We start from the raw sequence: 14,044 nt of genomic DNA on the forward strand, positions 1-14,044 counted from the left end.
CTTTCCGGAGGCATTGTGATATTGCTCTCTTCAACCGATCATCTTGTTTTTGTCAGATCATGTTCAATTCCTTCCATTTACAGTCGGAGTGCTGCCCAAATTATATCATTCTTATTCCTTCTCTATCTTGTTAACCGGAGTGTTGTCGTAATTGATCCTTATCGTTCCTTGTACTTCTCGTTTCTACCGGAGTGCTTGCATGTACTTCTTGTTCATTGCAACCCTTTTCTCATGTCTTTCAACCTACAGGGTTCTCGTGATGTTCCTTGTTCCTCTTTCCTAACGGAGTGATTTTCCACTTCGTTCATCTTCATTGTATTCTTTTCTTTCAATTTTTTCAACCTCTCAAGGTTCTTTGGTTTCACTTGTTTGTCAAAGAAGCAACTTAGTTTTACCTCTTCTCTTTCTCTTCCGTTTTTCCCTCCGGTGCCATCCTAGATCTTGGGACGAGATCCTCTCGTAGTGGTGGAGTGTTGTGACGCCCCGAGGCCGGTGTGCCAGGTGTCTTCCAGTTATTCGCCATCGTTGCCATGTCATTTGCCTGCGTGTTGCATTTCATCATGTCATCATGTGCATTGCATCATCATGTTTTCGAAACTTGCCTTCGTCCGGGTCTCCCAGTTCCTTCCGTTGTCCGTTCTGAGGCCAGACTCACTTGCACGCGCCCGCGGCACGTCCGAAATATTATTTTATAAGTGGCCGGAAAATGTTCTCGGATGGGAAGAAAGTTGGCGTGTGGTCTTATTATAGTGTAGATAGACCGCCTGTCAAGTTTCATCGCATTCGGAGTTCGTTTGAAGCCCCAACGATTAACTATAGCAACAGTATAGTCGGTCAAACGTCGGACGTTTTCGGTCTCCGGAAACAGTCGCCGGGCCTTCTCTCTTCTCTTTTCTCAGCCTGAGGCCTTCTGCACAGCCCACAAGTTCCAATCGACCCCTCGGGTGCGCGTCCGAAACTTCCCCGGACCCGACCCGGGCAGTCGTCACCGTTGTGCCCGGATCATCCCCAAACATCTACAAAACATCTCCATTTTGTTAAATTGGACTCCCTAGCTATTTATTCGCGACCGTCCGATTATGATCGGAGGGACGAGGTAGCCCGTAACCTAATCTGTGAGGTATATATAGTCTCCCTTAGTCATTTTGGACAAACCCTAAAATCTAGGAGGTGTGTCCCGTCGCCCGCTGCCGTTTTCCAAATCCTCCTCGGGATCTCCCCTGTCTGATCCACCCAACCAACCTCCTCCTTTTCCCCGATCCAGCGCGCCCGAGCTCCACCTTGTGTGCCCTCCTCTTCGTCCTTCCGGCCGCAGCAGACGAACAGGAGGCCTCGCGCCTGCCTCCTCCTTGTTGCCTCGCTCGAGCCCAACAGGAGAGGCTCCCCGGCCATCGAAGCTCTCACCACAGACGAGCCTTGCCAATTCCCCCACCAGGTCAAGCGCTCCCCGTCGCTTCTCTTCCTCGCCTGTTTCTTCTCCCTCCATTTCTCCCTCTCTCTGCTCTTCACCAGTGACGCCGCCCTACAGGAAACACCGCCGCCATGGGAGTTCGCCGGAGTGGAGCTCCTTCCTCGATGCCGAGCTCTCCAAGCCCCGCCGCCAGGGACCTCATCCGCGCCCTGTTGACCCACGCCCATCTGCCTCGGAGCCAGCCTCCTCTGCATCTGCATCGCGCCCGAACCACTCGAAGCTCCAAGCTCCCCTGCCGGTGCATCCCGCCTCCATTCCGGCGCTGAGAATGGAACCCCCGCTGTCGGATCCGTGCCCGCGCCCTGTTCCTGTTCGTCTCCACCTGGATCCGCCCCATCCTCGTTGCCGGGAGATGCCAGCGCCAAGTGCCGCCCAGTCCCTGCTGCAGGAATGAGTCGAGGACGAACCAGGCTGTCCCACGTTGACCCTCTGCAACGGCCGCGTCCAGCCCCGATCCGCCAGTGCCTCGACTCGATCTGGAGAGGTCCAGCTCTATTCCCCATCGGGCCGCTCCTGCTGGCCTGCTTCCCCGGCCCAAGGCCCGCTGTGAGCAGCTCCCTCAGCCCCTCCTCTCTGTTCAGCCCAGCAGTGCACCAGATTCGGCCCATAGTGTTTTTTTTTCCGCTGCTGCGAATTTGTCTATTTATCCAGAGGTTTACAGTTTTACAGAAAAGCCCTTGTTGATCATGCATTTAATAATTCCATAACCGTGCATCGGATTGAAATGTTTTACATATGAAAAATGCTTAGAATTATGTGTAGGTTAATTATATGCCACTTTCATCCATGTTTAAAAGGTTTAAAATGCTGTTTGTTTAAATTTGCCTAAATAACTTGCTAAAATGATTTAATTCATAACTTAATAACCGTAGCTCCAAACCTAACAAACTTTATATGTAAATGGGGTAGAAAATGCATAGTTTAACTTGGTGGCATCACTTTGCATGTGTTTAACAACTCTAAAATATGGTTTAGGGCAAAAAAGTACCAAACCTAATATATGCACATGAGGAGTTTCCAGACTTGTTGTTTTGTTCTTCCGGCCTCATTTAAACTTGCCTAGATAGGTAGTTTTTCATTTGCTTCACCCTCTTGCCATGTTTAATAACATTTAATATTGTTGGGTACATAAACAAGATCGAACTAAATAAGTCACATGGTGTTTCGTCAATATGCAACAGAGTTGCATATTGAGCTCCATTTAATTTGTAGGATTGTTTGTTGCACTTTGCTTTGCCATGCCATGCTTCATTAAACCGGACATGCATCATACTTGGTTGTGCATCATGCCATGTCTATGTGGTGGTTGTTTACTATGTTGTTTGCTTCTTTTCGGTGTTGCTTCTTCGGGTTGGTTCCAATAATGTCGAGTTGTGAGGATCCGTTCATCTACGTCCGTTTGTCTTCTTCATGGACTCGTTCTTCTTCCTTTCGGGATCTCAGGCAAGATGACCATACCCTCGAAATCACTTCTATCTTTGCTTGCTAGTTTGCTCACTCTATTGCTATGCCTATGCTGCGATACCTACCACTTGCTATATCATGCCCCCCCATATTGCCATGTCAAGCCTCTAACCCACCTTGTCCTAGCAAACCGTTGTTTGGCTATGTTACCGCTTTGCTCAGCCCCTCTTATAGCGTTGCTAGTTGCAGGTGAAGATGGAAGGTTGTTCCTGTTGGAACATGGATATTTATTGGGATATCACAATATCTCTTATTTAATTAACATCTATATACTTGGTAAAGGGTGGAAGCTCGGCCTTATGCCTGGTGTTTTGTTCCACTCTTGCCGCCCTAGTTTCCGTCATACCGGTGTTATGTTCCTTGATTTTGCGTTCCTTACGCGGTTGGGTTATAATGGGAACCCCTTGACAGTTCGCCTTGAATAAAACTCTTCCAGCAATGCCCAACATTGGTTTTACCATTCGCCACCTAGCCTTTTCTTTCCCTTGGGTAGGCCTGCCCAAGGGTCATCTTTATTTAAACCCCCCTGGGCCAGTGCTCCTCTGAGTGTTGGTCCAAACTAGAGCCCTGTGCAGCGCCCCCTCGGGGAAACTCGAGGTTTGGTTTTAGTTGTACGGAGCGCTCATCTGAGTGTGCCCTCAGAACGAGATATGTGCAGCTCCTATCGGGATTTTTTGGCACATTCGGGCGGTGTTGCTGGACTTGTTTTACCATTGTCAAGATGTCTTGTAACCGCGATTCCGAGTCTGATCGGGTCTTCCTGGGAGAAGGAATATCCTTCGTTGACCGTGAGAGCTTGTGATGGGCTAAGTTGGGACACCCCTGCAGGGATTTGAACTTTCGAAAGCCGTGCCTGCGGTTATGGGCAGATGGGAATTTGTTAATGTCCGGTTGTAGAAAACCTGAAGCTTAAACTAAATTAAAATGCATCAACCGCGTGTGTAGCCGTGATGGTCTCTTTCCGGCGGAGTACGGGAAGTGAACACGGTGTTGGAGTTATGTGTGGCTTAGGTTGTTCTAGGATCACTTCTTGATCATAGTTTCTCGACCGTGCTTTGCCTTCTCTTCTCGCTCTCATTTGCGTATGTTAGCCACCATATATGCTAGTCGCTTGCTGCAGCTCCACCTCATACCTTTTACCTACCCATAAGCTTAAATAGTCTTGATCGCAAGGGTGTGAGATTGCTGAGTCCCCGTGACTCACAAATACTTCCAAAACCAGTTTGCAGGTGCCGATGAAACCGGGCAGGTGACGCAACCGAGCTCAAGGAGGAGCTCGATGAAGATCTTGTTCGTTATGTTGTTCCATTTCCAGTTGATCAGTAGTGGAGCCCAGTTGGAACGATCGGGGTCTGTGTAGCATTTGGGGTAGTCTTCTTTTATTTTGGTTCCATAGTCGGACCTTGATTGTATCTGGTTGATGTAATGCTTTATTCATGTAATTGTGTGAAGTGGCGATTGTAAGCCAACTATGTATATCTTTCTCTTATGTATTACATGGGTTGTGTGAATATTATCTCACTTGCGACATTGCTTACAATGCGGTTATGCCTCTAAGTCGTGCTTCGACACGTGGGAGATATAGCCGCATCGTGGGCGTTACAGAGAGTGAGATCTGATAGATATGATGAGATAATATTTTTGGTATTTTTATGATAAAGATGCAAAGTAAAATAAAAGGCAATGAAAATAACTAAGTGTTGGAAGATTAATATGATGGAAGATAGACCCGGGGGCCATAGGTTTCACTAGTGGCTTCTCTCAAGAGCATAAGTATTTTACGGTGGGTGAAAAAATTACTGTTGAGCAATTGATAGAATTGAGCATAGTTATGAGAATATCTAGGTATGATCATGTATATAGGCATCACTTCCGAGACAAGTAGACCGACTCCTGCCTGCATCTACTACTATTACTCCACACATCGACCGCTATCCAGCATGCATCTAGAGTATTAAGTTCATAAGAACAGAGTAACGCCTTAAGCAAGATGACATGATGTAGAGACATAAATTCATGCAATATGATAAAAACCCCATGTTGTTATCCTCGATGGCAACAATACAATACGTGCCTTGCTGCCCCTACTGTCACTGGGAAAGGAGACCGCAAGATTGAACCCAAAGCTAAGCACTTCTCCCATTGCAAGAAAGATCAATCTAGTAGGCCAAACCAAACTGATAATTCGAAGAGACTTGCAAAGATAACCAATCATACATAAAAGAATTCAGAAGATCCAAATATTGTTCATAGATAAACTTGATCATAAACCCACAATTGATCGGTGTCAACAAACACACCGCAAAAGAAGATTACATCGAATAGATCTCCACGAGAGAGGGGGAGAACATTGTATTGAGATCCAAAAAGAGAGAAGAAGCCATCTAGCTAATAACTATGGACCCGAAGGTCTGCGGTAAACTACTCACACTTCATCGGAGGGGCTATGGTGTTGATGTAGAAGGCCTCCGTGATCGATGCCCCCTCCGGCGGAGCTCCGGAACAGGCCCCAAGATGGGATCTCATGGATACAGAAAGTTACGGCGGTGGAATTAGGGTTTTGGCTCCGTTATCTGATCGTTTGGGGGTACGTAGGTGTATATAGGAGGAAGGAGTACGTCGGTGGAGCAACAGGGGGCCCACGAGGGTGGAGGGCACGCCTGGGGGGGGGGGGGGGGGGGGGGTAGGCGCGCCCCCCTACCTCGTGGCTTCCCTGTTGGTTGCTTGACGTAGGGCCCAAGTCTCCTGGATCTTGTTCGTTCCAGAAATCACGTTTCCGAAGGTTTCATTCCGTTTGATATTCTTTTTCTGCAAAACTCTGAAATAGGCAAAAACAACAATTCTGGGCTGGGCCTCCGGTTAATAGGTTAGTCCCAAAAACAATATAAAAATGAATAATAAAGCCCAATAATGTCCAAAACAGAAGATAATATAGCATGGAGCAATCAAAAATTATAGATACGTTGGAGACGTATCAACTATCGCTACTGCTTAGTGATAAAGTAAAGCAATTACATGGCGATTGCATTTCATACAGTAAAGCGACAACCATAAGGCTCCTGTCAGTTGCCGATAACTTTTACAAAACATGATCATCTCATACAACAATTTATATCTCATCACGTCTTGACCACATCACATCACAACATGCCCTGCAAAAACAAGTTAGACGTCCTGTACTTTGTTATTGCAAGTTTTACGTGGCTACTACGGGCTTTGATAACCCACAAGTATAGGGGATCGCAACAGTTTTCGAGGGTAGAGTATTCAACCCAAATTTATAGATTCGACACAAGGGGAGTCAAATAATATTTCAAGGTATTAGCAGTTGAGTTTTCAATTCAACCACACCTTAAGATTAATTATCTACCGCAAGTAATCGGTAGCAAAGTAATATGATAGTTTTGATAGTGGTGACAGCAGCAATAGTAGTGGTAACAGTGATAGCAGTAGTTTTGTAGCAAGTGTAACAGTGATGATAGCAGTAGTAACTTAGCAAAAACAATATAGGATAAATTCATAGGCATTGGATCGGTGACTTGTTGGATTATATTCATCATGAGACAATTATAACCTAGGACGATATGGCACTAGCTCCAGTTCATCGATATAATGTAGGCATCTATTCCGCAAATAGTCATACATGCTTTATTAAAAGAACTTGCATGACATCTTTTGTCCTACCCTCCCGTGGAAGCAGGGTCCATATTGGAAACTAAGGGATATAAGGCCTCCTTTTAATAGAGAACCAGAACAAAGCATTAACACATAGTGAATACATGAACTCCTCAAACTACGATAATCACCGGAAGAAGTCCCGGTTATTGTCACTCCGGGGTTACCGGATCATAACACGTAGTAGGTGACTATAACTTGCAAGATCGGATCTAGAACATGAATATAATGGTGATAACATAAACGGTTCAGATCTGAAATCGTGACACCCGGGCCCAAAGTGACAAGCATTAAGCATGGCAAAGTCATAGCAAAATCAATCTAAGAACATAGTAGATACTAGGGATCAAGCCCTAACAAAACTAACTCGATTACATGATGAATCTCATCCAACTCCTCACCGACCAGCGAGCCTACGAAGGAATTACTCACTCCCAGTGGGGAGCATCATGGAATTGGCGATGGAGAAGGGTTGGTGATGACGAAGAACGAAGACCCCCCCCTCTCCGGAGCCCCAAACGGACTCCAGATCTGCCCCCCCCCCAGCCCCCCCGAGGAAGAACAGGGCTTGGCGGCGGCTTCATATCGTGGATTGCGATAATTCTTTTTCCCTGATTTTTTCTTCGAAAGTAGGATTTTATAGCATTGGTTTCAGGGTCTGTGGGGCCACCAGGTGGGGACAACCTACCTGGGCGCACTTAGTGAGGGGGGCGCGCCCTGGTGGGTTGTGCCCACCCAGGTGCCCCCCTTCGGTAGGTCTTGGCCCCGAAAATTCTTATATATTATATAAAAATTCCTCGCAAAGTTTCGTTCCATTCCGAAAACTTTTATTTCTGCACAAAAACAACACCATGGTAGTTCTGCTGAAAACAGCGTCAGTCCGGGGTTAGTTTCATTCAAATCATGCAAATTATAGTCCAAAACAAGAGGAAAAACATTAGGAAAAGTGGATACGTTGGAGACGTATCAACTCCCCCAAGCTTAAACCTTTGCTTATACTCAAGTAATTCAGTTGATAAACTCAAAGTGAAAAAGAAAAAAATTTACGAACTTTTTTGCACTTGTTTGCATAAATAAGATTAAACATCATCCAGGTTTTCAGCCAACACTATAACTAACCATGCCGACAATAACTCTTAAAGATTATATTAACTCATATCAATGACATAATCAGCTAGCGAGCAATGATAAGACATCTCGAATGGCAACATGTTGTCAAAACAACCATGATATAATATGACAATAGTGGTATCTCGCTAGCCCTTTCTGAGACCGCAAAACATAAATGCAGAGTACCTTCAAAGTCCAAGCAACAACTAAACATTGTAATTCATGGTAGAAAAGATCCAGTCGTGATGCACCCAACATTAGCTACACACAATGCATAAGTCATGACAGTTGTGCTTTCTCAGTTTCTAGCGCTTGTTTTAGAAGGTGATGACACACCATAAAAGTAAATAGATAGTCCCTTCGCAAAGGTGCGAGAGCTCAAAATTTTAAAACAGAGATAAATAATATTCTGAGACATGCACCCTTCTCATTTACTTCACGACTATCAGTTATCAATATCTCCCATGCTAAACAGGCTAGTGGCGGTTCTCAAGAGATCAAAGTAAAGGTTTTGACTCCACTGGGAGTTTTTGTTTGATTATTCGAGCGATTAACTCTTTTTGTATTTTGCAGTTTGGGACTGGGCATCCCTATTACCGCCATTTTCTCGTGCGATGGCGAGTGAATAAACACTCAACCTGAGAATAACCCGCTTAGCATGGAAGATACCAACCACCTCCTGTCGTTCCATGAACGATCCAGACACACAAAACATGATTAGTCTCATGTGTGTACTAGATCATGATGGCACGCGTTGTCCCATCCATCTATTTTGACAATTTTTTTATAGAAATATTACAAAGATGTAGGCGCCAGAAATTTCTAGTTTTTCTTTTGACAATTCACACTATGGTCCCTCATTATAGGCAAGAAATATAAGTGAACATACTCAAGGAAATTGAATTGTGAAAAAGGGAATCAGATCAAATCACAGCCAGCCAAAGGAAGATCATGTAAGTAAAGGCTTGTTCTCCTGTCTAGTCTAAAATTAATAATTAAGTTGCTTATTAGAAAAAACAGACGACCACATAAATATGTTTATACAGAACAATCGATGCACTATTTCAAATGTGCAAACTCTGAATAAACATTGAATTTTGAAGCATGCTTTATTTTTTTGAAGCATTTAAACATCAAATTCATGTGAAAATTATAGAAGACGGTACATTTCCTACCATGTCGCTTGAGGCTTGCTTTGGCTTTATTTTTTTTCCGAAACGAAGGCAAAAGATTTGCCTCATATATAAATAAGGGAGAGTACAGTTTTACAAGAGCCCACGAATACGGTCATTACTAGTGTGAGATCCCCGTTATCTCGTGTTAGCAAACAAGCATAGGGTCCAAAATAAGGGGCATTAAAAAAGTTGAAGGTTTAGCCTAAGTGTGGTTAGAAGTTGGACAAGAATAAATTGCACTCTAGTTACAAGGTAGGAAGCGGGCAGTGAACGTACATGACAAAGGGGTGCGGGTTAACTCGAGGAGAGAAAGTTACTAAGTATCCTTGTTCTACGTACTGCTAAGACGAGTGTAAACACATCGGCGGCTCTACCTCGTCCTTGGTATAATCTTCCATTCACATCTTTCGTGATTGTTCAGTCAGTCCCACGTAGATTATTGTACGTGTGCTTGGTGAGTTGGTGTATAAATTAGGGCGTCCTATACTGGGTTAAAAGCCCTGGTCTATACTAACTTCCAATGGCTTCTCCTAACTTGTTCTTGTGCATCCTCCTGGTCGTATTTGGCAGCCACCTTTCCACCATTTCTGCTGCAGGCGACGGCGAGCAAAGCTTCGTTGTGGTGTCAACCAGGTCATTTGAGACACAAGATGTCTGCTCCACCTCCACATCCACAGGTACGCACATGAATTGAGCATGGCATAATTCTCGACGTTAATCAATCTACATGTTAGGAACATACAATATGACACTCGGATGTTTCTTTCAGTGACACCGCGGCCCAACCGTGCCGGCGCCGCTGTGCCGCTGGTGCACAGGCACGGACCCTGCGCCAAGTCGCCGTCCACCGACAAGCCATCATCTTTCGCCGAGGCGCTTCACAGAAGCCGCGTCCGCGCAGACTACATCATGAGCAGAGCACTTAGGGGGAGGGGCACCACCACCATCATGGAGATGCAGGAGCAGAAGGAGGGCAAGGTGAGCATCCCGGCGCACCTGGACACCTCCGTGGACTCGCAGGAGTACGTGGTGACGTTGGGCCTGGGCACGCCGGCCGTGGAGCAGGTGCTCCTCATGGACACCGGCAGCGACCTGTCGTGGGTGCAGTGCGCACCATGCAACTCCACCGACTGCTACCCTCAAAAGGATCCCTTGTTCGACCCGCGCAAGTCGTCCACGTACGCTCCCATCCCCTGTGGCTCCGACATTTGCAAGAGACTCCAGTCCGACCGCTTCGACAATGGCTGCAGCATGAACCGCAATGGCACCCAGTCCCAGTGCGGGTATCGAGTCGAGTACGGAGGAGGATTGAAGACCAGAGGCGTCTACAGCAACGAGGCGCTCACGATGGCGCCCGGCGTCGTCATCAAGGACTTCCATTTCGGCTGTGCATACAAGCAGATTGGCTCCGACGACAAGTCCGACGGCCTGCTCGGGCTCGGTGGCGCGCCCGAATCGCTCCCGGTTCAGACCTCCGCGGTCTACGGCGGCTCTTTCTCCTACTGCCTCCCGCCGGTGAGCAGCGGCACCGGGTTCCTCGCCCTCGGCGCGCCCAGCAACACCTCGGGCTTCTCCTTCACGCCTATGACCCCCTTCATGGATTACGCTACCTTCTACCTGGTGAAGCTCACCGGTATCAGCGTCGGTGGGAAGCAGCTCCGTATCCCGCCGAAGGTGTTCGAGGGGGGCCTGATCGTGGACTGCGGCAATATCATCTCACATCTGCCATCGACACCCTATGCGAAACTGCAGTCCGCGTTCCGGGCGGCCATGGCAGCTTACCCGCTCATCCCGAGCGACGAGTACGACACATGCTACAACTTCACCGGATACAGCAACGTCACCGTGCCCAAGGTCGCTCTCACGTTCACCGGCGGCGTCACGATCGACCTGGATGTCCCCAACGGGGTTCTGTTGGATGGTTGTCTGGCCTTCACCGAGTCCGGGCCAGATGATTACGTCGGGTTCCTCGGCAATGTCCAGATGAGAACGTTGGAGATGTTGTACGACGTCAAGGGTGGTAGACTCGGATTCCAGGCAGGTGCCTGCTGATCCCTCAAGTTATACCACAATCGGGAGCTAGCCTACCAAAAAAATAAGATCGGTTTGCTGTTAACGGCTCGATTGCTCCAGAGTGGGTGTCCGTCTGATCATCCCTTCACTGTTATTTTTCCATGTTTGTTCGATTTTATCCCGTCGTCATTTGTGATAAGAGGATATATAATATAAGGACAACGATATATTCCAAACGTTCGCGCCTATATTATACTCCTTCTGTCGGTGTACAAAAAGAGGGTACACTTTTTGTACCCCTATAACTGTGCACAGGCAGTCTGAGCCACGGGCACCACCATACCAAGTAAGGGAGGTGAGCCAGGATAAGACCGAAGATCAAGAGAACTACGACGCCAAGGCCAAGACCACGAAGAGCAAAGGGGACGAAGCGGACTCCCCCGGCAATATCCTTGCCGGGAGACAGTTCTAGCAGCCCCGGCAAGACCCTTGCCGCGGCGACTCGTCCCGCGCCTACGGAGCGAATCACCCTTGAGTCCACTGCCCCCAAAGGGCAAGGATTCGGAAGACATCCCCGTGGCAGCATGCAGATCTTCGTGAAGACATTCAAGATCAGATACGCACTAAGGAGACGACAACCCTTGGCGGGATCCCAGCCGAGAAAGATCACAAGGCCCCCGGCAAGCGCCTTGTCGGGGATGACAGCAGGCGCCTCGGCAAGACCCTTGCCGGGGCCCCGGCAAGACCCTTACCGAGGACACCTGCAGGGCCACCATCAGGCCCACACCAACTAAACCTCCACCACCGCATGCATGCAGCTGCCGACCCAACCAGCTGGGCAGGCACCTGCGTGGCGGCATGCAGATCTTCGTGAAGACTCACCACTGCGCCACCTCAGCTGCCTGCCTACCTACGTGGCATCGCAGGCGTCGTTGGCCAGGGCGCGTGTCGACACAAGAAGGAGCGGCGACGGACGAGGCAGATCTCTCCCCCGTCCCCGATAAAGCAAGGACACCTAAGCAAGACGCATTAAATACGCCTTGTCATGTAATGTGAGGGATAGCCTCTCATCACTGTACCCTTTCCACCTTCTGTGTGCCACTGTGACAACCCCTTTTCCTATAAAAGGAGGCCCGAGGCGACCAGAAGAAGGATTCGGCTTTTTCGAGCTCCTCACGCCCCATAGCTAGCTCAAGAACATAGATATACAATCCACCAAAGCAGGAGTAGGGTTTTACGCATTCTCGCGGCCCGAACCTGGATAAACGAACCGTGTGCTACCTGTTAGATCCGCTCTTCTCACGACCCGCCAACCATAGTAGGGATTCTTGTGATCCCATAGGTGTCGTTCCGCACCGACATCTCTGGCGCGCCAGGTAGGGGGCGCAGTTGTGAGAATCGGCTTTAGCAGTTAGTTCGGTGCTTCTTCATCATCATGGCGCCCAAGAAGAAGACGATGGTGGTGGTTGGCCAGTCGGAAGCCGGACAACCCGTCCCGACGCGGGCGAGCAGCGGACCGGTCGCAGAGAGGACCCGGGGCGCTGCTCGCGAACACCAACACCATCCCAGCAGCCGGATTTTGGGAGGCGGCGATGTTTGTGCGCCTGGTAACGGGCCACACGTCGCCAAATCCAAAGGCGGAGCCAAGTCCTTCGCGGGTGGAGCGGGGCCTTCCAAGGTCATCGCCGCCCCGCCCGAAGGCGACGCGAGGGCCTCCAAGACTCCCACGTGGCGTCAACAGCGCGTTCCTCCCAGGCAGCGCGCGACGAACGGCGTAATCATGCCGAAGATCCCGGGCGTCGCCGCGGGAAGAGCCCCGAGCACCACTCCCGGGACATAGAAGACCTGCCCACTCGCCGAGGCGTTGGTGAAAACGGCATGCGACCGCGGGGTCGTGATAGAGCTCCTTCTGACATGGTCAGAAGTCAAACCGCGTCGCGATCCGTGCAGGTTTCGCTGCCACCGATGCCAGCAGAGGCCCTGGCGCGCGCGCAGTTGCTCCTCGACTTTCCTCCCACTACGGGGAAACTCGACGAATGGAGAGCCACTATCCGAAGCCTTGTTGCGGTGGCCAACAAAGACGAACCAAGTCCGGTGGGGCCTCCGGGTCGACGCTCCGATGAAGTCCCGCGGACCAGTGGCGGAAAAGCCGGCGGCGCAGCGACCACGGTGCATTCACCTCTTCCCCATATGGTACCGCGGACGCCGGCTCGTCGCGACGTCATGGGCGACGCCATCTCCATAGCATCGTCTGACCTGCGGACCCACTGTGACCAGTGCCAAGTTCTTCGGGAACGAGCCCATGAAGATGCTCGAACCACTATCGAGCGCTGGCGCGGAGCGCGCCACCAGTCAGACAGGCGAGCAGGGCCTGCTGTGAACCACTCGGCCCTGGAGAGCCCTGGAGGCCTACCTTACGAGATAGGCTGTCCGGCTTTTACCCGTGAGCTGCGGCAGTTCCAGTGGCCCACTCACCGCACCTTCAAACCTGACATTGGCGAAAAGTACAGCGGCAAGACTCACCCGTCTGAGTTCCTCAGCATCTACACCATCGCGATGCAAGCCGCCAGAGCCCGCGACGATAAGGTGCTTGCGAATTACTTTCCATTGGCTCTTAAACCTAACGCCATGTCGTGGTTGATGCACTTGCCGGTAGACTCTATTTCCTCCTGGTCGGATTTGTGCCATGAGTTTGTGGGCGCCTTTACTGGGGGTCACCAAGCCCATGGCCAAGCAAGCGACCTGCATGTCATTCCCCAGAAGGGAGGCAAGAGTCTACGCAAGTATATACAGAGGTTCAGCCGGGTACAGTACAATATCCCTGATGTTCACCCTTCCGCCATCATCAGCGCGTTCCATCAGAACGTGCGTAACCGCAAGATGCGCGAAGAACTGGCAATGAACAAGGTGAAAGATGTGGCAGAACTCTATGTTCTTGCTGACAAATGCGCCCGAGCTGAAGAGGGAAGGAAGTACTCCGGCGAAGATGCCGGCGTGGAAACCGACTCCTCAGAGGAGGATACTGCCGCCCCGGCGAAGAAAGGCCGGCGCCGCAACAGGAAGCTCAAAGGTAAAGCTGTGCTTGCCGTCGAGGGATCTGGTGACTCCGGCTCCGCCAAGAAAACCAAGGCAGATG

The 14,044-nt window shown here is 49.4% G+C and overlaps 1 protein-coding gene across 1 annotated transcript; it reads left to right on the top strand.

Moving 5' to 3' along the window:
• Positions 1-9,415: 9,415 nt before the first annotated feature.
• LOC125521482 (aspartyl protease AED1-like) lies at positions 9,416-10,947 on the top strand. Its single transcript, XM_048686532.1, has 2 exons — positions 9,416-9,572; positions 9,665-10,947. The coding sequence occupies exons 1-2, from the start codon at positions 9,416-9,418 to the stop codon at positions 10,945-10,947; spliced, it is 1,440 nt and encodes a 479-aa protein (XP_048542489.1).
• Positions 10,948-14,044: the final 3,097 nt, after the last annotated feature.

Source organism: Triticum urartu, chromosome 7, assembly GCF_003073215.2.
Source record: "Triticum urartu cultivar G1812 chromosome 7, Tu2.1, whole genome shotgun sequence".
Lineage (NCBI taxonomy): Eukaryota > Viridiplantae > Streptophyta > Magnoliopsida > Poales > Poaceae > Triticum > Triticum urartu.

Bases quoted from the DNA above. Each gene is read 5' to 3' on its own strand.
- LOC125521482 (XM_048686532.1), top strand. From the start codon at position 9,416: ATGGCTTCTCCTAACTTGTTCTTGTGCATCCTCCTGGTCGTATTTGGC. The intron at 9,573-9,664 runs GTACGCACATGA...TGTTTCTTTCAG, and splicing joins CTCCACCTCCACATCCACAG to TGACACCGCGGCCCAACCGT.